Raw genomic sequence first — 23,361 nt, forward strand, 5'->3', positions numbered from 1 at the left:
CATACAACACCAGCTTCCACTTACTTGTTCAGCACAAATTAGCTGGGAGTGTCTGTCTCAAGTTAATATCCGTTATTTTCCAACACATGAATTCAAACTTTAACTTAAATAAATCTAACGCCCATGAATAATACACATATAAACATAACTCGTTGTCTTTGCGGTGGACGTGTGTACAAGTTACACAGAAACATTTTTTTTATAGACCCCGAATGTCAGAGAGCATTAACACAACATCAATGGTGTGATACAAATGAAATAAAACCCCAGGATTGATTGGCGAAACAATATTTAGTGATTTATATTGGATCAAACATGGACACTGGTACATTATTTCATCCTTGTAGTATTACAGTACATAGTTTTAACAACTCGATTAGGTCAGATCTGAAGGTAAAACAACAGAATACAGCGCCGTGAAGCCAAGACATCCATTTGCTCTTCACTACAGATGGTTACTTTATTCTTCTTGCGTCAGTAATTGTTGCGAGCAGTTTCATGACTTGTTTTTCCTCCAGCGTGCAGCCTCTTCTCCAAGAAAGCATGTTGAGTCTGGCAGCATTAGATCCTTTTGCTAATTCTTTTGAAAGTCACACCCTTCTCTCCTGGAGTTATGCAATTCTAGAGGGCACATAAAAAAAAGATGAAGATGAAAATATAACTAACTAATTCAGGTTTAAAAACATTTTGAGAGCATTTGTCTCAGTGAATATTGGTTTTCCTTGCTTTAGCACATGTGAAGTGGTTACTTCTCTTACCATTACTAGCTTATCCTCAATGATCTCTGCTGTGAAGTGGTACTGAGGAAACTCAATTGAAATCTTGCCTCCTTCCATAGTGACAGCAGCCTACAGGTCACACAGGTAAATGTCCAATGAGTCTGATTACATGACAGCATTGTGACTAGTTGTGAAGAAGATTTGCAGTTAAATGATAACTTTCTCCAGTGCCCGTTATTAACTCACTGTGAATTTGGTGCCCTTCATTGTTGCCAGCTCACACTGCTGACCAGCGGTGAACTTATTGGACCAGGTCCAGTTGGGAATGGTTTGTGTCCAGGTGAAGTCGTTCCCATCCTGAACCACCTCCGTGACCACTTTGTGGTCTGTCTTGGCATGGAGAAGCCCTGTGACAGAGCAAGTGAAAGTCCAAATACAGAACTTTAAATGAATGACGACTCACATTTATCCAATTTATGACTTATGTATCAATAAAAAAAAAATACCAATAACTTCCAGGAACTCCCCGTAGTTGTCTTGACTCTCCAGCTCATATTTTCCAGCGAAAGCCATGATGGTGAAAGAGAGGACACGAACGAGGAAGGAGTGAAAAAGGAGTGGCCCTATAAACACACTTTATGTTCTTCTTGAACCGCTGCTTTACCTGCCTCTTCCTCTCCTGTCATTACTCACCATGTCCCTGCTCCCGGGGTTTCCAGCACGTTGCAAGTTTGAACATGTATGGTGCAGTAAAAAGCTTAGAACAAAAAATACACTGTCTTTGCACAGGTTGCCAAGAGGTCATGTGCGTTCAGCTTGATGTATCTTTCTTTCTTTCTTTACTTGAATTTCAGCAATGATTCATAACTTTAAAATACGAAAATAACATCTTACTAATAACATTCTAGAATTGAAGTTGGCACTTGTAGTTGAGGTATTTAAGTTGAAGAATTGCTTGGAGAAAGACCAAAACAACTCATGTAACAAGAATCCTTCACCAGCATAACCCTGCTGACAGTGAACATGAGTGGTACGTTGTTAATCAGTTAACATTTGAGCAATTTGCCAGAGTTCTCCTATCTGTCAGTCTAGCACAGGGCTGCAACTAATGATTATATTAATCATTGGCGTTTCTGTTGATTCTGTTCTTATTTGATTGTTTGGTCTATAAAAGGACACATAAGGACCATGTGTCTGAAAGGTGTAAGATGAAAGATAAAGTGATCCCAGCTGAATCAGGATTTGGACTTTTTTTTCAGGAGAGCCGCCTCTCTTTCAGCTGGAGGAGTTTGAAGTGTAAAAATGTTCCCTTGGTGAATGAACAACGTCATGACAGTAGCACTGGTTGCTTCAGGACTGAGGTTAGTGGAGAAACAGACAGAGAGAGAAATGCACACACAGACAGATCTCAATATAAGAGGAATAGTTCCACATTTTGAGAATGGATAGCTGTTTCCAGTCCTCATGCTAAGCTATAAATGCCCCAACTGCTGGCGGTAGCTCCATATGTTGCTGACAGACCTGTCAGTCAATAAATTGTTATTATAGAGTTGCAGGTAGTTTACTTTTTTTTCCTTTTGAAAATATTTGGTTATAAATCACTTTGAGTAGGCTAATGGCACCTTTATTCATGCAGCAACAAAATAAATCTCCACAAATGAAACTAAATAAGCCTAAACATTTAAAAGTATAACTTAGATCTGTGCATAGTCAGTCTCAGACAGTGTGTGCCAATTTGCTGGATTAAGAAGACTGGAATAGTGGTTGTATTTCCAACAGCAATGGAACGCACCACATATGTCTTCCTGTGTGCACTCACAGCGGTGTGAGTTTCCTGGTCGGACGGGCAACTGACTGTCGACAGGACCCCGGGAAGTCCGAACCTTTGAATATCTTTCCAACTTTACCTAAGTCTGTCGACAAACACGACTCTAGTCTGGGACGTTTAAATAAGTAACAAATGGCCTCCAAAACCTTAAAACATGCTTTAACATACACGCTGAAGCGCCTGAGCAGGGACGAGTTACGGGTCTTTTTCCACGAGCTGGTGAAGCACAGACCACAGCCGTGGATTGATGTCCGTGGTTTGAGGAGTCGAGACCCAACAGAGATCGCAAGCCTCATGGTGTCACACTTGACCGTGAGTGGTGCTTTGACCGCAGCTGTAGAGACGTTGACTCTGCTGGGCTACAAGGGCGAGGCAGACAGACTAACGGCAGGTAAAGTGTGTTTTACTTTTTAATACTTTAATGCAGAATGAGAACTGTATTACGTAAAGCCAGGCTGTGTGCAAATAATAAGCAATAATGTTCATTTATAAACTTTAGGGTAGCTGCTCAAATATTGCTAACCGACCCATGTTGCTTTTTGAAATGTCACCACTGAGCAGGCAACTTTGAAGGCGAATCCGCTCATAAGCGGTGACGTGTGCTCACTCATAAACATGGATGCATGAAGATAACATGTCGACACACTACTATATCGTATTCGTAATCTATTCTAGTTTACCACAGTGTTCACGTGTTATTCCTTCAAGTGCTGTAATACTTTTATGGCATAACATCTTAGAATTACCTGATGAACAACCTTCACTGGAGCTGAGCCTCGAGGCCTACGTCACGCACATCTGACAACTGAGTTAGGAATGTCTTGAGAGCTTTTACATAAATACTCTAAAGTTTTATTTAAAATGTTTAGTAGTGACTACTTTGTTGTGCTGTTGGTGCCTTTCACTCGTTTTTTTTGCTCATGTGCAGCTGCGTTATGTGGTCTGATATTAGTGCTTTTATTAAGTTAAGCCCTGCTGAAATATATTTTTTTAAAGGCGGGGTTGTTAATCTTCAAAACCGTTTTGTTGAAATTCTCATTACATCCTGACCTCAATCAATGAATCAAATGCTGTGAGAAAAAGAAAAGTAAAACAACCTGGTATTGTGGTTGTTCCAGGACTGTAATAAACCCATCACACATTTCATGTGGCCCGAATGTAATGATTGGATGGTCAGCTGATGGTCAGAGTCCAAACTGTGAGTCCTAACAACAGCCTTGTTCCTGACGTTCACTATAATAACTTTGGGGGGAGTGGCTTTGGTAGGCCTGAATGGACAGACTTTAGATGTAGCGAGTTTTGGAGCTTGTGCTGCTCGCTTCTTTCAAAGAGTTGCCAACACTATGCTGGGTTTTTCAGTTGGATAATTTGTATTACTCTTGCTAGTTACTCAAGATTACCAACCCCAGCTTCAACAGAAACACTGAATGAAAACACTTCTTACTTCAGCCAATGCGGAAGCAGTTAAACTTTACATTTGTATGTTATATATAGTATCAGCAGCGTAACATAATTGGGATGGCCTTGGTCAAATTTGTATTCTTGGGCCGTCGCACCAAACACACACACACACACACACACACACACACACACACACACACACACACACACACACACACGGACAGACGCACAAGACTATTGCAAAGCAGACATTTGCTATGCCACCATGGAGAGGCTCACCTTCAAAGTACCATTCTGCATCCAGCCTTTGATCATCAGCACGGACAGCAGCCGACGCGTTTCATGAACGCTATATTTCTAATATTTTCCGACGGGGAACAAAAGAAAGTGTAACTTATCTATACTGTTTCTGCAACTGAGTCTGTGACTTTGAAGAGATCATAGATACGTTTCAGTTCAGTTGGAACGAGCTGTCTGATGGCCCTATAAAGCTGTGGAAATATAAAAAATGTAGCCAAAACATAAATTGATATTGATGTCTTTCGGTGAGCCTAGGTGGTGAAAATACGTTTTGCTGCAGCCCGTCATCTACTGTCTGTGTTACACGGACAATGGATAAGTACCTCATGCTTTGAAACTTTGAAACACCCAAAATATCCTTTTAACATTCTGCCCAGGACTCAGCAGCCAAAGTTTATCACAGACAGATTACACGGTGTGCATTTTCCAATATAAAGAAAGTTAACAGTTGACCTTTCGCTAAGCCCCGCCCCCTACTACTACTACTGTCATTAACGGCACTCCCTGAATTAATACTATCTAATTCTCAGGAAAACAAGTGGTTTCAGAGAGAAGCAGACAGAAGGGTCGACGATATGCGTTTGAAGGATATATCCAGGATGTCAAACTGATTTAGCAGTGAAAACAAGATAAAGATAGAGACTCAATCCTACAGATCACAGTGTAAAAGTGAACCACCACATCACCTGGAGATTGAGATTGAGAAACAATAAATAGAGGAACAACACTGTTGCTGCAAAGCCGGGTCTTTATTCACTGTTACAGTCATTAAAAAGCAAAAGCAGCATGTGTGGATATTCAGTGTTTTAAAAACGTATATCTAATTTCAACCTCTCCATGTAACAAGTATCACTATTACACAACGTTTAACCATGACTAGCTCCAAATCCACACAACCAGCCTGAAAATAAACATCTGAAACGATTGCATGAGTAACATGAGTTTATGAAGCTGAGATGGACAGTTGTTGGAGCTGGTTGATGCTGCGCTATGATTGGCCAGTCTGCGTTGTGGAGCTGAACAAAGCAGAGGGACAATTTCATATAGATTTAAATCCCTGATCCCACTCCATAATAACAAAAAAATGCTATACCAGATTTACTGCGTCCATCAGAACTAACTGTCTCAAATTAAAGTGCAAAGTGATTTTAGTAATTGTAACTTAATCCTGTGTCTTCTTATTTTACCAGTCATGGGAGCACGCCGATATCTGATGTTTGATTTTAAGGGTAGGAAGTCACTTCCATATTTTTGCTATTGTATTGATGGAACATTCATAGAAATGTACTTGCATTGTATTTGAACTTATACATACCACATTTCACAACCAAAATGACAATCTTAATATAATTAACAAATGTCTATCAGATGCACTTTGAATATAGAAAAAGAATATGTTAAGTTCTAATGAATTCAATAAATCACTAATGAGTATTTTCTTTATGTCCTACCTCAGATGAGCACTTCGTGGATACAAATAAAGATATTCTGATCCACAGGGTGGTAGACGTTCAACACATTTTGGGTGAGCTCCTTAACAAGGGAGTTATTCAACAGGAAAGTTATGATGAAATCAGCGCTCTATCGACCTCGGAGGAGAAAATAATGGAGCTCATTGATCATCATCTGAAAACTGTTGGGAACAAAGACATCTTCCAAGACATCGCCATGGAGGATATGATGATGACACGTTTGCATGGTTCAAGGTCAAGGTTCAGCTTTTATTATCATTACAAAATACAGGATTGCACAATGAAATGTAGCTGTAGCCCTCCCATGACACGCATTAAATATATACTTTTTTTCTCGAATATTCATATTAGAATAGAATAATAGGAAATAGGTGATAAAATCGAGACAACGTTAACTGAGTAAGATCATACTGATCGAGCCTAACAGTGTGCAGACCTTTGTGCCTGAAAAATTGCTGTCTAACACGTACCAAGTGTGTTTCACTGCCCCCCCCGGCCTTCATCAGTGAGGTGTTTTATATACTATAAATGAGTACATGAATAAACAAAATGTTTGTTTCCTTACACCAACTGGAGAAACAGACTGCAAGGATCAATATCTGTCTTCTTTTACCATTTCAGTTCTTCTATGCCGTCGGGAAGTGATAAATGGGGGAATAAGGCAAGTCAGTTACATAAAAATATTGATAATACTTGAAGAAAGTTCGGATGTTTGGGGAAGTGAGTAGATCCTTAACCGTCTAAAGGACCCTTATTGACTTCTAGATTGGGTGGTCTTTGTCTATTATCTCATACATTTTTTTTATTTTGAGACCTTTGGATTGATTATTACATTCAAGAGTGAATATTTAATATTTAAGTTTTAAAATCAAGACTCTTAATCGCACTACTTCGAAAATACTAACTGTACTACTGTCAAAGATACACAATACAGCTATTTTTCCTCGGTTTTTAGACCAAGATATTTACAGGAGACTGGATTCAACTTGAGCCTGAAGTGAACTGCGTGGATTCTGAGGATGCTCCGATTTACAGGTCTTATTAAAAAAAATAAAATGTGTTGCTACCATTAATACCAATGCATTATTTCAATTATCATTGTAATGTTTTTCCAGCAAACAAAAACAAGGTTGATTTTGTTTATATTAATGATATTTCTGTTGGTTTTACAATATTTCAGTGCAAAGTAGACCCGAACTTACAAAACTTGTTTTTCCTTTCGTAAATTAGCCAACAGTCTGAAGCAGGTCACTTTGAATGCAGTGTCTCTGGCTTGCGCTGGGTTTGTAAGGAAAAGGTCCGCTTCAAGTACCAGTTTGGCTCTTGGGACGAGCACATGGAAAGACTGGAACCCATGCAATACATCCCTGGAGGTCCCTTACTGGACATTACAGTCGGTGCTGGAGAGTTAGATGAAGCACATCTGCCACACTGGATTTGCACAAGTAAGCCAACATCCTAATGAAAATCAAAATGTAACAACTTGGTTTGATAGTATGTCTATAAATTGTATTTCTATACCTTGATGCACTTGTCTTTTTTTGCAGGAGATGACACCACTATTTTTGCAAAGTTTGCAGTCCTCCACATAGAGAGCTGTGGAGACGTTGTGGAACACGTGTCTGTAGTCACACCATCACATGTCAAGCTGTCCAAGCCACTTTTTTCCCCACGAGGAGTCCTGATGAGAGCCGGCTTCCCCGTGAAAATTCACTGTAAATTGTTAATATACAAGACCAACAAAACATTCCTCACTCTGCATGTTTATCTCATCCCTCGGGATCCTGCTCTGCAACAGGTTATTGCTGTAATCATGTTGATTCAAATTCAATGTTCGTGACTGCAACCTTGAAGTCTTTGTTTTGAGGACGTCTTTTTTTTCCCCCCACAGACGATAAAAAACAAGGAATTATCCAGTGGAAACAAAATGATTGTAAAGCCATACCCAATGCAGTCCCTGAAAATGCGCGATTATTTCATCCTCAAAACCGATATGAAGACTGCAGAAATTTACCCTGAGGTACGGTTAAAACTCAGCTATTGACGGAACTGTGTTCCAGAAATAAATAAGATGAAACAATACAACGCTGCAGCCAGGAGAGGGTTAACTTAGATAGCTTAGCATAAAGACTGGACATAAACTCTGACCACCACCTCTTAAGATCACCAATAGTCCGTACAACCACAACTTGTTTTCACACTGCGTTTTTCGTTAGGATTAAACATATGAAGAAACATAAGGGTAAACAGAGCCAGCTAGCTGTTTCCCCCTGCTTCTACTCTTTGTGCTAAGCTAAGCCACCCGTCTTCTGATTTACAGAACAGACATGAGACTGGTATCGATCTTCTCACCTAACTCTTGGGAAGAAAGAAAAAAGCATGTTTTCCAAAATGTCAGACTATTCCTTTAACATAGCATGTCCAGTAATTTATTTTTTTAAATGAAAATACAGTCCCTATATTTCTCTTTGGTTCGATATAAAGGCAATATCAACACATATTTGATTTGACAAATTATGTTTGAACTAATCCATTTTAAATATTGAGCCTGACACAAGCTCTAATTCTGCTCCTTTTATATTTTGTTCACAGGCGTTAAAGCTCGTATATGAAGGCAGTGACCCAAACTTCTTTGAAGTGTTCATTGAAAGTCCACACAGTGAATTCTTGCTCACACTAAATCAGAGACATAAATATGGACATATGTGGTTCTGTGCCATTCGAAAAGGTCAGTGGTTGTAGAATAATATTCTGATATTGTATATTTAAGGAACCCATGTGCCACACTTATTTAGCTCAAACGGCTTGTTGGTGTCTTTTTGTTTTGAATGCAATACTTAAAGCCACTAAATCAACCAAATATATTAATTTTTTCTGCATCGTATTTCAGATGACTATCAAAACACTGGTGATATTCAGGTGATGTATGGTAAGACACTGAAGATGATGAGTATTTAGAAGAACTACACTCTTTTGAAGTGTCATAAGAACATCTTGGTATGGTTGTTATGACTGATGTGTTTTTAAAATGCAGTTAAATGGTTTAAGACCAATAACAATACAGTAATAGTTTATGGTGTGCTTCACTGAATCTTGAGATTGTAAATAAACAGTAACATTAAGGATTCATTTCCACACGGGCAACACTAGTATCACGGTGTAGCTAAATCTTTTTAGTGTCTGCATCATGAACCACCTTAAAAGTCCAAAATCTGAGTCGTTTCATTTTTTTCCCCACGTTACTCTTTTAGAAGAGGAGCTTGCCAAAGTGAGGTCTAAACTTGTGCAGAAAGTGTCCAGAGAACTGCTCAATCAGCTGCTGGATGACCTTCGTGAGGATCGTGTCTTGAACCAGGGGGAGACAGACTCGATACTTCAGGAGAACAACACCAGTGCCGACAGGGCACGCTGCCTCATTGACATGGTGATGAAGAAAGGACACGAAGCCAGCAGGAAGATATTTACTCGCCTTCGAAGCAGAGACCCTACGCTCCACGCTGAGCTGGGGCTGCCCTGTGGCCTACCTGTGTAGCCAGGTGAGGCCCGTCTCAGCAGAGCTGGGTCACCGTTAATGAACTAGGTTGTGATCTTTTCATATTTCAGTGCCTGAGCAAGAGGGACCCTTTTATTGTGTCATTGTTTGACATCAAATGTTTAAAGTGTATATAATTATTTAACAGCAGTGATATTGTACACTGGTGTTCCTGCAGTGTTCAAGGAGAGAATCTCCTCTCATCCACGCTGCGGATACATTGTGGACAGACAATGCTATGTCAGGTGACAGGTTAATGATGATTAATGTTTTTATTGTTGAACTACAACAACTGTTGTTGACTATAAGCACTTGATCAAAGCTGCACTCAGCAACATGTTTTATTAACAATGGATAAAATAACGAGAAAGGGGTCAACATACTCCACATACAGTTTCCAGCTGCTCCTGTTTCCAAAACGCAGCAGTTTTTATTGAAATTGCTGTAATAAACCCAACAGTTAGACACGGTTAGCCACTAACTGGTGAACACAGTGGAGCATTTAGCAGCAAGAGCTAGCTATTAGGTGAAGGTAAAGACCAAATCAGGTTTAAAAAAAACCCTGTCTGGTTTGATTGTAAATATAGACAAACCAAGACATTCATGCCAATTTTCTTTGATTGACAAATGTTTACTTCTATAAAAATGAAGCACAGATTTGTTTTTGTTGTTGAAGGCGATCAATATGCAAGGTGACTTACAATCTAATTATCTCCTTACATTTACTTGATTTACAGTTTGTTTGCAGTAATATAATTATGCGACCGGATTTCAATAAATATTTTTTATAACACTTGTAGTGCTGGATAGTGTTTTTTTTAAAAATCTATCTATGATCACATTTAAAGGTGCAAGTTACAGAGTTAGCCTCCAAGCGACATTTGATCAACATTCTATGTTTATTCATGTATCACTCACATTTCTCAAATCGATATTCAGAACTTTTTGAACATCAAACGTACAAACAATTATACCTCATGATTGTGCGCACAGCAGATAAACCAGGTTATACTTTAATTCCACAACATACCATGAAGATATCAAGTGACTGCAACAGAAAAGACATTTGTCTTATCACACATTGTCCATGAGTCAGGCTCTTTGTCAGTCTTTTTACAGGGCAGACCTGGGGCTTTAACCGTATTGGGTTCCTAAAAATGTGTCCTTTTTACTTAAAATGTATTCTGTTTAATCAAAATGCACCCACGGGTGTCTTTCCGTCCCGAAGAGGGCGATAAACAGTGATTTTGATACACAATCTTGAATCCGTTACTGTTCACTGAAAGAAACTCTCCTGTCTATGTCAACCACATATACAGTTACATAAGACACAATACCTCTGATACAGCAGCATAGACAATACTCAGTTACCATCACCTTACATTGAGCACTAATGACAGCGACAATCCACTGGTGAATGAACATGTACAGTGAATGCAGCAAACCTGTCGAATCAGACGTCCACGCTCTGTGACTTAAATCCCTATAAGGAGTGAAGGAGTTACATCTCAGTGACACTCGGCAGTCACACCATGTCATCAGGCACCCTGCTGTTTTTGTTGGTCCCTCTCCTGTCTCTATTCTTCCGAAAGGAGAAAGAGAAAATACCACCAGTGGTCTCCTCCGCTGGCTTTCCTCCTCTTACCGACCCTCTCAGAGCTCCTTGCTGGCAGTCTGCGGGGCTGCCAGGCAGCAGGTTTGGTGTGGAGGGAGTTGGGGTGGTGCCCCCCCAGATGTATACTGTTTCCCCTTCAGGGCAAGGTGGGAGACCCTTGCTCAGGTAGCTGGGGCTCGGGCTGGCTGAGGAGGGCAGAGTACGCTGGCTGCCGTTCAAGCAGCTGGAGTTGTGATCCGCCGAGCCCTTGCGCGAGTGTCCGGAGGAGCTGAAGTTGGAGGAGCGGTAGTTGTAGGCTCTCCAGCCGGGATTCTTACGCTGGTGACACTGGCATCGTAGGATGCGGATGAAGGCCAGCTTGAACTCTCGGTTGTAGCAGGGGTAGATGATGGGGTTCAGGCAGCTGTTGAAGTAGCCCAGCCAGAAGATCACTTTGAAGACGAGATCAGGTGGGCGCAAGTTCACATTAAAAGACCCTGAAAACAATAGAAACAGAGGAGAGAAAATGGAAAAACAAAACTTTTATTAGAGCCCAATGGCTTAGTACAGAATCCTCAAATTAACCCCTTAAAGGTTTCTGATATTTTCACTGATTTGAAGGCAGGGCTCAGTTGGAAACAGGTTAAGTCACCTACTTATGTGTACTAGTCACAATTTAGAAACATTTAGATCAAAATGGGGTGACAGTTGTGGTTTTGTTGCTTATGTTGCCAGAACTGTTAATCAGATCTTATAAAAACCACAAACTCACAGCGAGATGAACCAGATCAGCTGAGTTTAAAAGCTCTGTATCAAAAATGACTCAACAAGCTTCGCCAATCTTTTGAGATGGTACGCTTCTCCTAAGTGGGCGTGATCATGGTGTACATCACCCCCACACCCATAGGAAGCTTTGTGAACGTTGTGTGGATGGATGAAAGCAGACATTCAGTTATGTTCGCATAATGTATTTCTATTTTCTTTGACTAACATTGTATATTTACACGGCTAACAGCCGTGTTTAGCATCACTATGGTGTCTGCCAACTGTTGCCTGATAAAGAAAAGTCTCGACGACAGAACATTTTCTCCTGATTTGTGTGTTCAATAAATGCCATTTTATTGTCAAAATGTACGAAGAATATGTAGTTTGTATGAAGTATGAAGCTATAGCCAGACACTCTGTACTCCCCTTCCCCCTGCTTTCTATATAAGGAGGACATCTGCGAAGGGGGGGACGAGATAATGTGCATATATACTCTGTTATATAATATAATATAATATAAACTATTCCTTGTGGTTAGACCTCCGAACCATCTGTGGGGAAAGAGTTCTATCCATTCAGCTGAATTATTATTAGTGTCTGTTCAATAAATATGTTTTTTTATATTTAAGGGTTTTCTCATCTTGGTTTATTTCTGACAGGGAGGTTAAACAGATTTTTTCCACCACACTAAGCTAAGCTAATCACCTCCGTCTCCATACTACCGCCACGTTTCTACAGTAACCCAGAACGGACAAACCAAACACTGGCTCGAGATAGAGTCATTCACGTTTTCGCGTGAGCCCCCATAGTTCTCCTACATGCCTGGCATGCACGGGAAAAGTTTCAGTTGGTTGCAATCTGCAACCTCACCGCCTTCAAATCCAACACACTGCACCTTTAACGCACAGACACAAGAGTTTCGACCTCCTCATCTAACTTGGTAAGAAAGTGAATATTTCCTAAAATGTCCAACTTGACATTGATCAAACACTGACTTCCTGGTAGTCCTGTCATTACAAACACATGTTCAAAGATATCAAATACATCAGGCTGAAATTTGGGGAAATAAACAAAAATAAAAAAAATAAAATGACAAACGAAACTTGTTTTCATCTGGAATGAAGCAGCCATAAAAACATGGCTAGAACAACAGGTTTTTTGCAAACCTTAAAGCTACCAAAAAGAGGAAAGTAATAAGGAATGCATTGATCCAACTTTGTGTCTCCAAATACTGATCAATCTGATCTGTTTAATCAGGGCCGTATCAGCTCAGTGCATCCATGCTCATGATAAATTGTGAGTCTTGCAGTTTGTATTTTACCCAGTAGGTGGCAGCAGTGATTAAGAATAACATCGGGCTTTTGGTCGGCTGTACAGGTGGACCTATGAGTACAGTCAATTCCTCATATTATTTATCAGTAGAGAAAGACCTTGTATATATATGAAAGCTTTCACAGGCAGATAAAGTGCTCCCTTTTCAAAAATCAATGCTGCCGCTCTGTTACAGTTCAGAGAACCTTCATAAGAATACAGAGAGAGTGAGATGGCCCTGAATCCCGTTTTAGATGAATACACTGTGGGAGACATGCTTCGCTTTGAGCAAAGGGCAGACAGTTGAAATAAAACGGCACCTTTTCTCTGAGAGTTTATGGAGGTCTCACGACCACAACAGCACACAGCTGAATGCACATGTGGGCATGTACGATGGGAAGCAATATGTAACCGGAGTCAAATTCCATGTATGCGCACCATTACATGGCCAATAAAGCTGATTCAGACTCTGATTTGGGGAGGTGTGTCTTCTGTAATACTCATCAAGACATTTTCTGCAGGGAGAGGCAATCCTAATGATGCAAAGATCAACATTACAAAAGATTCTGAAGAAGACGTGTCATGTTTGCTAATGAAATTTGGCCTGTGTTACACTGCAGTGATTTACCCGTGTGTCCAAGCTTAAACAGAGGAAGCATATCTTACAAGCTAATGAGGTGAGAGGGGAAAGCCTGAAGACAAAAAACACAGCAAGTGTGAGGTTAGTGTGAAAGAAACAAAGACATTGTGTGTTTGTGTGTGGGCAGATTTGTGTAAAACTGTGTGTCTCTGCACCAACCCACATTCTTAAATTAATATCACATTCCGGGAGAGACTGAACATATCATCACTATACTGATGCACTAGAATATCAGGCTTTCAAGTGAGAAATTAGCTGTAAGATATTTTAGGCAGACAGATACTTCACGAATACCACATCAGCGGCTTTAACAATTATTGCAAGCGGTTAAATGTACATTGTACAATACATAGTCAACGGGTCAAATATATTATTTGTTGCGAAAAATGAAAACCTAAATGGAGTTTTATAGTTGTGTCCACTTTATAAGTTGACATTTTTTCACACACACACACACACATACACACACACACACACACACACACACACACACACACACACACACACACACACACACACACACACACACACACACACACAGTGCTCCAGTCAATTTGTTAACCTGAGGGAAGCGAGGAGTGTAACAACAGGAGGAAATGTCACTTCCAACTTTCATTAGCGGCTCCTAAATGGCAGCACTACAGTGTGTGTGTCCCCGTTGCCTGTTGAAACTAGAGACGGCTGTCTGAATGTGTCTTGGCCTCCTGTTCTTTAGATGAATGGGTCTCTTCTCAGTAGCTGGTATTTTCACATGCTATTCTCGTTTCTGGACAGCCACTTAATAAATGTGATTACATAAATGTGTGAGTTATGCTTGTGATTGGGATACAGAGGTTTGGAGGGGAATTAAAACTTGATCTTTCTGTTATTTCTCTCCCCGTCTCTCTCCTCTCCCTTTCTTTGTCTCTCTCTCTCTCTCTGAAAGTAGCTGTTTGCAAATATATTTTCTTTTTATGGTCTAGCGGATCACAAATATCGAATGAAAAAAAGAAGCTGAACATTTGCATTTGTAAGGCAATAATCATCACATTTCTTCACTTTACATGATAAATGACTAAAACAATGTTAAACTCATCAGTCAATTAAGCTTATTGTATAGCATGTTGAATCAACTATTTATTTTCTAACAAGATAATTGTATTGTATAGTGAATAGTAATTGTAACGGTAATGCTCTTGAGTAGAAAGCTGTGTGACGCTAGCATGCTAACATCCAAATGTCCCAACATATCTCTTTGATCAGTTTATTAAATCATGAATAAATGTGTATGGGCTCTGTTCTGGGACCGCAACTATGTATTTTCTTTCATTATATATTTATCTGACAAATATTTTCTCAATGAATTGTTTAGTGAAAATTTGGTGCACCCTGAGGTGACACTTTCACATTGTCTGTGTCAACCCCCCAAATACATTACATTCACAATGATCTACAACACACAAAAGCAGCAAGTCCTCACACTGGAGAGGCCGGTACCAGAGACATTTTTTCTTTGGAGATTTCTTTTCTTTTGGCTGTTTATTGCCTTTATTAGTACAGCTGCAGAATGACAGGAAAGGGGGGGAGAGAGGGATGATGTGCAGCAAAGGGCCTCAGTCTACGTGGGGCTCACGCTCCACTGGGTGAGCCAGAGGTCACCCACAATGTTTTGTAATCAGTTATAAAAATACTTTATTCATTTTCTGTTGAATTGAACAATTGAATATTTTGACAGCTTTATTCCATGACAAAACCTTAGGTTATCTTTTTCTATTTCCTTCTTTCCTTTTTACATAACAGACTGATTAACACGTACGTTTGTTGGAAATGGGAAAGGCAGAACTGTTGGTTGTGACTCTCGTGGTCTAGTCAATAGTTAGGATGTTTAAGAAAAACAAAATGTATAAGCCTCTCATCTGCACAGGCAAACACAGCTGTGTGGCTCTGCCTCTCAGGAAGGGTCCTCTAAACATCTAGAGGCCACAACAGAGACCAAAAGGTGGTATATACGCTGTGCTTCCTTTCTACACAAGGGCAGAATAAAGTAGGACACACTGAAATGAATCTGGTTTACAACAGACCTTCCTGTTGCCAGACGTGGTACATGTTTGCATGTTCAAGTTGTGTGTGAAGGTAGTCCATTTGTATTGCTTGAAGGTGTTTATGTTGAAAGGCTGAAGTGTAAATACAGCAGAGGATGCGAGGCAATGGTATGGCGATAACTGTGGGATGTTTTTTAATGGTGGTCTTGGCCCTTCTGTTAAGAGACATGTTTGCACCTCCTTCCTGAGAACAGGCACGTACACATACGAGCACATCTCACTATGAAACACAGGAACATCTTAACAAAACAAGGCATCCTGTTATTCACACTAATTGGAAGAAGTGATGCCACACACACACACACACACTCTGCTCTCCAAAAAACTCACACATCCTGTGTCATTACACACCCATAAATGTGATTAATATGTCTTGATCTAAAAGGACAGAAGTTATTGCCCTCTCATATTGCTTTCAATGAAACCATGGCATGAAGCTATTTTTGGAAAATTGAGTTGACATCCCAGGGACCCTCACTTTCACCCCCGCTGCCCTGTGGCCCCTCCAGCTCAGATCTGACAACCCCTTTCTACTCCATTGCTTTGACACTTAGCACTCTCATTATTTTTCTCCTTCAAAAAGCATTTCAATTACCCCCGAGGCTGAATTCAAGGGCCGGCCAGCTAATGTAATACAAAACGCACACGCTTGTGTGAGATGCACACATGCACAGTATCTTTTCCAAAAACACTTCTACAAGGAAACAATTGGTTAACACCTCAGAGTGTTGGTTTTGCTCACACATGGGCCCACTGCTCGCACTAGTTGCTAAATGCGAGGCCTTCACAGCACATTAGTGCCTGCTCTGGGTGTTAAAGAGCCGTGGGACAATGTGTGCAATAAAATAAAACGTGTATCCGCTGAAGACGATTTTTTTCTTCTTCTATCCGGCTGAGATGAGAACAAGAGGACACAGCCAACTGAATCTTAATATTGTATAAGTTGAAACAGAACATGTTTTTACTCTTTATGACAATGCTTTAATGCTTCCAGTTCATCAGTTTATGTTTCCTTATCTCGTTTAGCTTTTTGTCTTTGATTAGCTGAATGTAGTCAATGAATTGCTGAGTCAATGGACAGGAAATTAATTGGAAATGTTTTCGACAATAAATCAATCGTCAACTCGCTTCTTTTCCTCAGCTTACATCAAACAAAAAACCCAACCCTTTTAAAATATTTCCTGACGTTTTATACACCAAACCATTAATGAATTAATGGGGAAAACAACTGGCAGAATAATGAACAATGACAATGAGTTAGTTGCAGCCCCAGCTGTATGTTTGCGTGCATCTTTCTGTAAATGTGTTTTCCGCTCTGTGTGCAGGTCTAACTGCTGACAGCTGGAGTCTCCTGAGTCAGATTTCTTCTTTTAACTTGTTTTTGTTGTTGTTTCTTTGTTTATAGGAAGTATTCTTAACTTAATCTATCTTTATGTTTGGAAACCTTGCTGTCTGCAATTTAGAATAAAGATCTCTGTGTCTGAAAAATGTTTAGCTGCTCAACTGTTGAGCTGTTGTGGTATAGACCGGCTGGTGGGACAGGTGCAGTTTGAAAGGGGACAAAGATAATCAATAAAATACATTGTTGTTATGAAAGATAAAACTGTTCCATCATGTAAAAGGTCGAGCATTTTTGTGAAACTTTGGCTGCTTTTGCTCCCTCAAAAAGCCTTTTTTTGGTTAATGTCTGTTTAGAAATGTCACCCTTACTGACAAACAAGCTAAGTTAGACAGCGCTCAGTGAGTGTGTGCAATTTGGGGCTGCTTTTTGTCCAAGGAAACTTGCCTGGACCAACAGTAACTTAAACACTTTGATGTCATGTTTATAATCTTGAAATCTGTATACCTTACTTTGATCCAAGTAAAAGGCATTAAAGGAGACACGATAATTCAGAACCTGAAAAAGGAAGGCGGATCGGTAGCTATATGTTTGCCGTTTATGTGGAAAAACAAAAACAAGCTGGTTAGGATTTGGATCAGATAGGTCCAGTCAGATGTGAAGGTGAGAGTTCACATATTTGCTTAAGCTGCACATGTTCTGAGTTTGATACTTCAGGGGTCAGAGGTTACAGTGGCTCATGCTGGTAACTTCAAGCTGGTTTTAAAAGTTTGAACCCAAAACACACATGGACAAAGTTGTACATTAACACACATACATTTTTCTAAATTCCCCCACACACACACACACACACACACACACACACACACACACACACACACACACACACACACATAAACAAAACACTTGTGCCATTCGCTAAAACCAGCGTACATACACCGCCAACCGAACCTCCACATACGTTACATATCAATGACCGTATTCAGAGGAAGGAGCAAAGTAAAAACAAGTGTGAGGCAGGAAATCCCAATCTGTGAGTGGAGGCTAATGAATACTCAGGGAGCAACATGATGACGGAGGTTGCCCTGTCACACTTTAAGCATTTAGGTTAAGATGAGAGTCACACAAGAGGACCGGGGCACGAACTTAAATTGATAAATCAAGTTTCCTACAAGGAAATACAGGAGGCAGTTTTAGTCACATGCTTTGACACAGTGGTAAGTCCACTATACTATATGTATATATCGTCGATGCATTGTGTGGAATTTCCCACTAAGACTGATGGACTTGTTTGTATGATGTCTTTCATGCATCTCAGTGGCCATGTTAAAAAATGAGCTTGACATAAGGCTGTATGTTCCTCTGTCACAATGCATCAGTGTGTTACACCAGAGATTGTAGAGAGAAGCATACTTTAGTGTGCTCACTAAGAGCACCTCGAGGCCAAATGATGCTCGCTATATAGTGATGTGTGTGTGTTCATGTGAGGAGGTGATAAACTGCAGCTTGAAGCCAGGGGCATAAACACATTCTGATATGAGCACTGCATATGTGTCCATGTGCAGGCTCATGCCAATACACACTCACATACAATAACAACAAGTAGCATTTAGGATGAATTCACCCAAAATAGCATTCAAAATACAGCAGCCATGCTTGTAGGTCCGACTTTGTTCAGTGCGCCTCCATCACTAAATAAAAGACTTGTTTTAGACTCTTTGCCACGACACAGCCACATGAGCATTTGTCCACAGAATATATTGTTTCATTTTCTCTGCAGGTTTTTAGACAGCCATGACAGCTGGGTGCTGAATGTTTGCCACTCTCGGCGGCTTCAGGGAGCCGTGGCTGGCCCCACAGGCCTTCAAATACAGTGACCAGAGCAGAGGGAGACCACCTACTCTTCCCTTGGCACACTTGAGGTATTTGTTGCGCCAGCAGATTAACTGAGACTCAGGGAGTAATGCAAAGATTACACTAATAATGTTTGTAAACGCTTGTAAAGAATTACTCCTTAGACTCTGAAAAACATGTTTTTATCACACTTTATAGGCCCTGAGTTTAGAAACCACAACATCAGTGCTGGCCAATTTTCAAGTTGGCCCAAATTCAAAGTCTGTATCATAAAATATGCTGCATTCTAACTAAATTACATAAACAGAGGCTGTGAAGTCAGATAAATTATATAGATCCACTCCTACTACACTATATTGAATGCCTCAATAATATATGGGTGATGTTATTTTTGTATTCATGGCTTAGGCTTATAAAATGTCCACTACAGTATATCAGAAAAACACTCTATAGGTTTGGTGACGATTCAGAGCAGTACAGACCAGCTATGTGATTCACAAGGCCTGTAGCCTTCAGTTTAACTTCAGACAGACATCTAGATACCTTTAATACCTTTACTGCAGTTCTCATTTATTTAATTGGATTGGTGTGTGACAAATATGTTTCATTCATGACAGTAGCCCTATAACAGACCACAATGACCTATTGGACCTACCTATGGGTAAGGCGAGGAAGAAGGGCAGCCAACAAAGCGTAAACATGCCGACCACAACTCCCAAAGTTTTTGCCGCTTTCTTCTCCCGGGAGAATTTCAGAAGTTTTACCGTGAGGGAACTTCTCGCCTGGTGCCCGCGGCCCTTGCCGGTGCCCGAACAGCAGGGCTCCTCCTGCACCTGAGAACCCTTGTGGATCCTGAGGGTCAGCTCACCGGAGTTCATCCTCTCGCGCATCACACCGGCTTCCAGGTTCTTGGTGGTCCGTTTGGCGACTATGTACACCCGGCAGTACATGACCAGAATAACGATGAGAGGGATGTAGAAGGAGCCGAGGGAGGAGAAGAGCGCGTAAAATGGCTCCTCGGTGATGGGGCAGACCGTGTCGTCCGGCGACGGCGGCTGCTTCCACCCGAGCAAAGGTCCGATGGAGATGACCACCGACAGCACCCACACGCCGAGCATGGCCAGCAGAGCCCGCTTCTCTGTCACGATGCTCGGGTACTGGAGCGGGTGGCTCACTCCGATGTAGCGGTCGATGGATATTACGCACAGACTCATGATGGACGCGGTGCAGCACAGCACGTCCACCGCAGCCCAAATGTCACAGAAGATCCTGCCGAAGACCCAGTAGTCTAAGATCTCCAGAGTGGCGGACACCGGCAGCACCGTGGTGCCCAGCAGCAGGTCGGCGATGGCCAGGTTGATAATGAAGTAGTTTGTCGGTGTCCGCAGGTGCCTGTTGCACACCACCGAGAGGATGACGAGGATATTACCCGCGATGGCGAACACGATGAAAGCCCCCAGCACCAAGCCGAGCGGGATGGCTCGGGTGAGGTCCACCTCCGTGTGGTTCCCCCCGGAGCTGTTGGCGAAGTTGACCGGGGAGGACGCGTTCGGTATCCCGCCGAGGTCCGAGGAACCATTTTTCCACAAGTTCGTGACATTGTCAGTGCTCAGACTCATTTTGACTCAAGAGGTCCTCCATAGCAGGCTTCAGATCACTAGTAACGGCAACTCACGAAAGAGCTTCACTGAACATAAACAAACTTGCCTAAATATCCTCAGTCTGCATGGCTTCATTGCGTAATTGCAATAATTTTGTTTCAAAATCACTGCTGAGATCTTCATCAGAGAAAGCCCGTTCACTGTGAAGCGTACAGTCCCCATGCAGTCCTCCCTCCACTCTCCTGAGGGCTCAGTGGAGAAGTGAGGGGGGCAGCAGTCATCCCCTGCCTCCCTCTGCACCACACACAGCGCTCCCATGTAGGCCTACTGGCCAACCGCACCGAAACGCGAGCCTATAAGCACACATGACACACAATTTCAGAAAGAACCGTTAATAACATAGGCAACGTTTGCATCGTTTTACGCAACCGTGCGCGTTTTGGGAGAGGTGCCTCTTTGGTGTGTTGTTGTCAATTTGTTTTTCCTGAGGGAGGGTGCTTAACTTGACAATTATCAGGGAAAGACTTTTGTGCCAAACTACCTTAACCTTGACGTCATCTTTTAGTTTGTTTAGTTACTTAGTTAGAAAACAAGATCATTGATAATACAAAAAAAGGTGGTTTAGGTATACTTGAGCACCTCTCAGTGTAATGACCATTGCAATAACATCTACTCAGTTAGTTTTGCAGGAGAATTAATTAGGATGCTCAGGCAGGCAACTTAAGCCTTAAAGGTCAAAAGTTCAAAAGCAGTTAGCAAAATCCCACATCCCCTCTGCTGTAACAGGCATTTCTCGCAAAAAAAAGTTTCCTATTTTGGTCAAATGCAGGAGATCTTGAAAGTAATCTCACTTTGGATCTGAGTGCAGTTAGTAAGAAGTAACTGATTTAATGGGCTGAGTTCAGAAACAAGCACATTCCTGAAACGGAGGTTCCTCCTGTTTAAGAGCCTCTTCTCATGATGTAACACTGGAGTACAGATACTAGCAAAACGTTTATTTGGATAGCCTGTTACAGAATTGGAACTTTTATGAACAAATGTAAATAAAAAATCCCTTATAGGCTACAGAGAGTAGAAAGGTGTTTTTATTCACTCACCAGAGTGCATATATAAATATATATAGTCTGTTTTACCAGGAATGTTTATAGCTTCAGGTTAGGCAATCTTGTGCACCAGGTCATAAAAGTCTGGAATGTTTTATGAATGTATTTATTTAAAATCTGCATAGTATGTTTCTTCACAATATTAAATGTTCAGTCTTTTTGTAATAATATTAAGTCTCTCTCAAGGCAATGATGTTTCTTTTTATCCAATAAAAATGTTTACTCACAATTTTCTTTACTTTTTAATTCTCCTCTAATTTTCCACCGGCTAGATGATTTTGGTTGCAGTGCATCATTCTGGTTGTCTCTACCACTTCAAACACAATAAACACATATAATAATTGAAATTCAACAATTCATGTTGTTGCATATTCTGTCATTCAGCAGTATGTTTGCATCTGGTGACCAGTTTGATGAAAAAAATAAATGATATACAGTATATACTATAGTATTTTAATGAGAGTAGCCTACAGTCCTGAGCAAATGCACGGGTTGGAAATTCATTTTAATCCAGCTAATTTGGTCACACATCAATTAATGAAGTAACTATCAAATTACATTATGTAATTGATTAAAAGTCATAGTTACTAATGGTGAAAAACAGGAAGTCATGATACATAGTCTGCATTAATTGATGCAATATTCAAGATTGAATTAGTTAAGCATTACTTCAGAATATGATTTGTTTTAAAATGTGAGTCTACAAAAAAAGGTGTTGATCACTGATTAAACCCGGCGAGCACGCTAAGTGACACAAAACAAACACACCCAGGATGTTGCCTTCAATAGGTAGCTCAGAGAAGAAGCCTACCAGCTGCACGCTAACTTGCTCGTGGTGGGTGGAGGCCCGTCCAGCCTTGACTTCCATGTCTGCTTTGGACCTATAACTTCCAGGTGTTTTCAGGCCTTTCCGCTGCTTGTGACAATAATCTGCATCGCCAGGGACCAGAGAGGCTGAGAGGTCATGTCATGTTTTGCACCAGGAATCAAGAAGTGGAATCTGGAACAGATTGAGGAGGACTTCACGGCGCACGGAATGCCATTCGGAACGTGTGACTACGTAAACAAACCTATTTATGAATGTAAATCACTGTTGTGCAGAAACTGCGCAACTATATTGTGTGTGTTTGTGGCTCTGATGTTGAGTTAATATTGTTTGTACATCTGTGTTTCTGCTTTGGCAATGTTTTATTCTGCTGATTTCATTAGAAGTGTCAGGTTATTTAATTTCTGTGGCTAAAGGCACCTTGTTGCACCCGCCATGGTGTCCTCAGCTGTTTTTGTTTATTGTTCATCATTTTTGTTTTAGGTCTTGTTAATTATTGTAAGGCTGCACTGTGAAAGTTGTCAAAATAAATGAATTTATTGTTGGTTTGGACATGAGGGCTCTGCGGCTTGATGTCGTTCCACTGTTGTATTCATGGACATGTGTTTTTTAATTTGATAGTTTCATCATCATCGTCATCATCGTCATATCCCCCCTGTTTACTCAGAGTATACTTGACCCACTCTCTGAGTACATACATATACACACAAAGACTTTTGTCTTCTACTTGTACTCAGAGACATTTTTACCAAGCAGTGCTTTGACTGTTTCCACCCTCTGTGGATTAGTGCTACTATTAAAAGAAGGTAGAGGCGATGTTTTTATTTCCAATAGTCATGTCAAAGTCGGATTATAATAAAAACATTGTCACTTTCAGGAATCCTGCCATGAATGAAAGAATGTTTGTACAACTAAAATGCAAAGTGATGCCAGTTAACTTCATTCTTGCTGTCATGTCCAAGTTAAAGGGTTGTTTTCAGTTAATAATCTAAATA

General features: G+C 40.7%; 3 protein-coding genes across 5 annotated transcripts; 1 reads left to right on the forward strand and 2 right to left on the reverse strand.

The window, feature by feature from the left end:
- Window positions 1-272: 272 nt before the first annotated feature.
- Window positions 273-1,385, reverse strand: LOC306701778 (gastrotropin-like). Its single transcript, XM_079167186.1, has 4 exons — window positions 1,226-1,385; window positions 966-1,126; window positions 759-848; window positions 273-621 (listed from the first exon to the last, which is right to left on the reverse strand). The coding sequence occupies exons 1-4, from the start codon at window positions 1,290-1,292 to the stop codon at window positions 562-564; spliced, it is 378 nt and encodes a 125-aa protein (XP_079023312.1). The 5' UTR covers window positions 1,293-1,385; the 3' UTR covers window positions 273-561.
- A 1,159-nt stretch (window positions 1,386-2,544) lies between these two features.
- On the forward strand, window positions 2,545-10,045 carry LOC306701638 (caspase recruitment domain-containing protein 8-like). Of its 3 annotated transcripts, none has more exons than XM_079166999.1 (11): window positions 2,545-2,938; window positions 5,439-5,477; window positions 5,705-5,954; window positions 6,342-6,381; window positions 6,676-6,755; window positions 6,951-7,165; window positions 7,268-7,518; window positions 7,612-7,740; window positions 8,313-8,448; window positions 8,611-8,649; window positions 8,972-10,045. In XM_079166999.1, exons 1-11 carry the CDS (start codon window positions 2,680-2,682, stop codon window positions 9,250-9,252), a joined length of 1,719 nt encoding a protein of 572 aa, XP_079023125.1. In that variant the 5' UTR covers window positions 2,545-2,679; the 3' UTR covers window positions 9,253-10,045. The 3 variants fall into 3 exon arrangements, with proteins under 3 accessions (XP_079023125.1, XP_079023126.1, XP_079023127.1); XM_079167000.1 differs by having other exon boundaries at window positions 7,271-7,518; XM_079167001.1 differs by having other exon boundaries at window positions 8,611-8,639; window positions 8,972-9,129.
- A 99-nt stretch (window positions 10,046-10,144) lies between these two features.
- LOC306701742 (alpha-1A adrenergic receptor-like) lies at window positions 10,145-20,476 on the reverse strand. Its single transcript, XM_079167137.1, has 2 exons — window positions 19,492-20,476; window positions 10,145-11,343 (listed from the first exon to the last, which is right to left on the reverse strand). The coding sequence occupies exons 1-2, from the start codon at window positions 20,453-20,455 to the stop codon at window positions 10,778-10,780; spliced, it is 1,530 nt and encodes a 509-aa protein (XP_079023263.1). The 5' UTR covers window positions 20,456-20,476; the 3' UTR covers window positions 10,145-10,777.
- Window positions 20,477-23,361: the final 2,885 nt, after the last annotated feature.

Source organism: Pholis gunnellus (assembly GCF_910591455.1).
Source record: "Pholis gunnellus genome assembly, chromosome: 10".
Taxonomy (NCBI): domain Eukaryota; kingdom Metazoa; phylum Chordata; class Actinopteri; order Perciformes; family Pholidae; genus Pholis; species Pholis gunnellus.

Coding starts and splice junctions, on each gene's coding strand:
- LOC306701778 (XM_079167186.1), bottom strand. CDS start 1,292: ATGGCTTTCGCTGGAAAATATGAGCTGGAGAGTCAAGACAACTACGGG. Junction 1,127..1,225: donor GGAGTTCCTGGAAGTTATTG/GTATTTTTTTTT, acceptor GCTCTGTCACAG/GGCTTCTCCATGCCAAGACA. Junction 849..965: donor TGAAGGGCACCAAATTCACA/GTGAGTTAATAA, acceptor TGTGACCTGTAG/GCTGCTGTCACTATGGAAGG.
- LOC306701638 (XM_079166999.1), top strand. CDS start 2,680: ATGGCCTCCAAAACCTTAAAACATGCTTTAACATACACGCTGAAGCGC. Junction 6,382..6,675: donor GTGATAAATGGGGGAATAAG/GCAAGTCAGTTA, acceptor CTCGGTTTTTAG/ACCAAGATATTTACAGGAGA. Junction 7,519..7,611: donor GGGATCCTGCTCTGCAACAG/GTTATTGCTGTA, acceptor TTCCCCCCACAG/ACGATAAAAAACAAGGAATT.
- LOC306701742 (XM_079167137.1), bottom strand. CDS start 20,455: ATGAGTCTGAGCACTGACAATGTCACGAACTTGTGGAAAAATGGTTCC. Junction 11,344..19,491: donor CTTCCTCGCCTTACCCATAG/GTAGGTCCAATA, acceptor TATTGTTTTCAG/GGTCTTTTAATGTGAACTTG.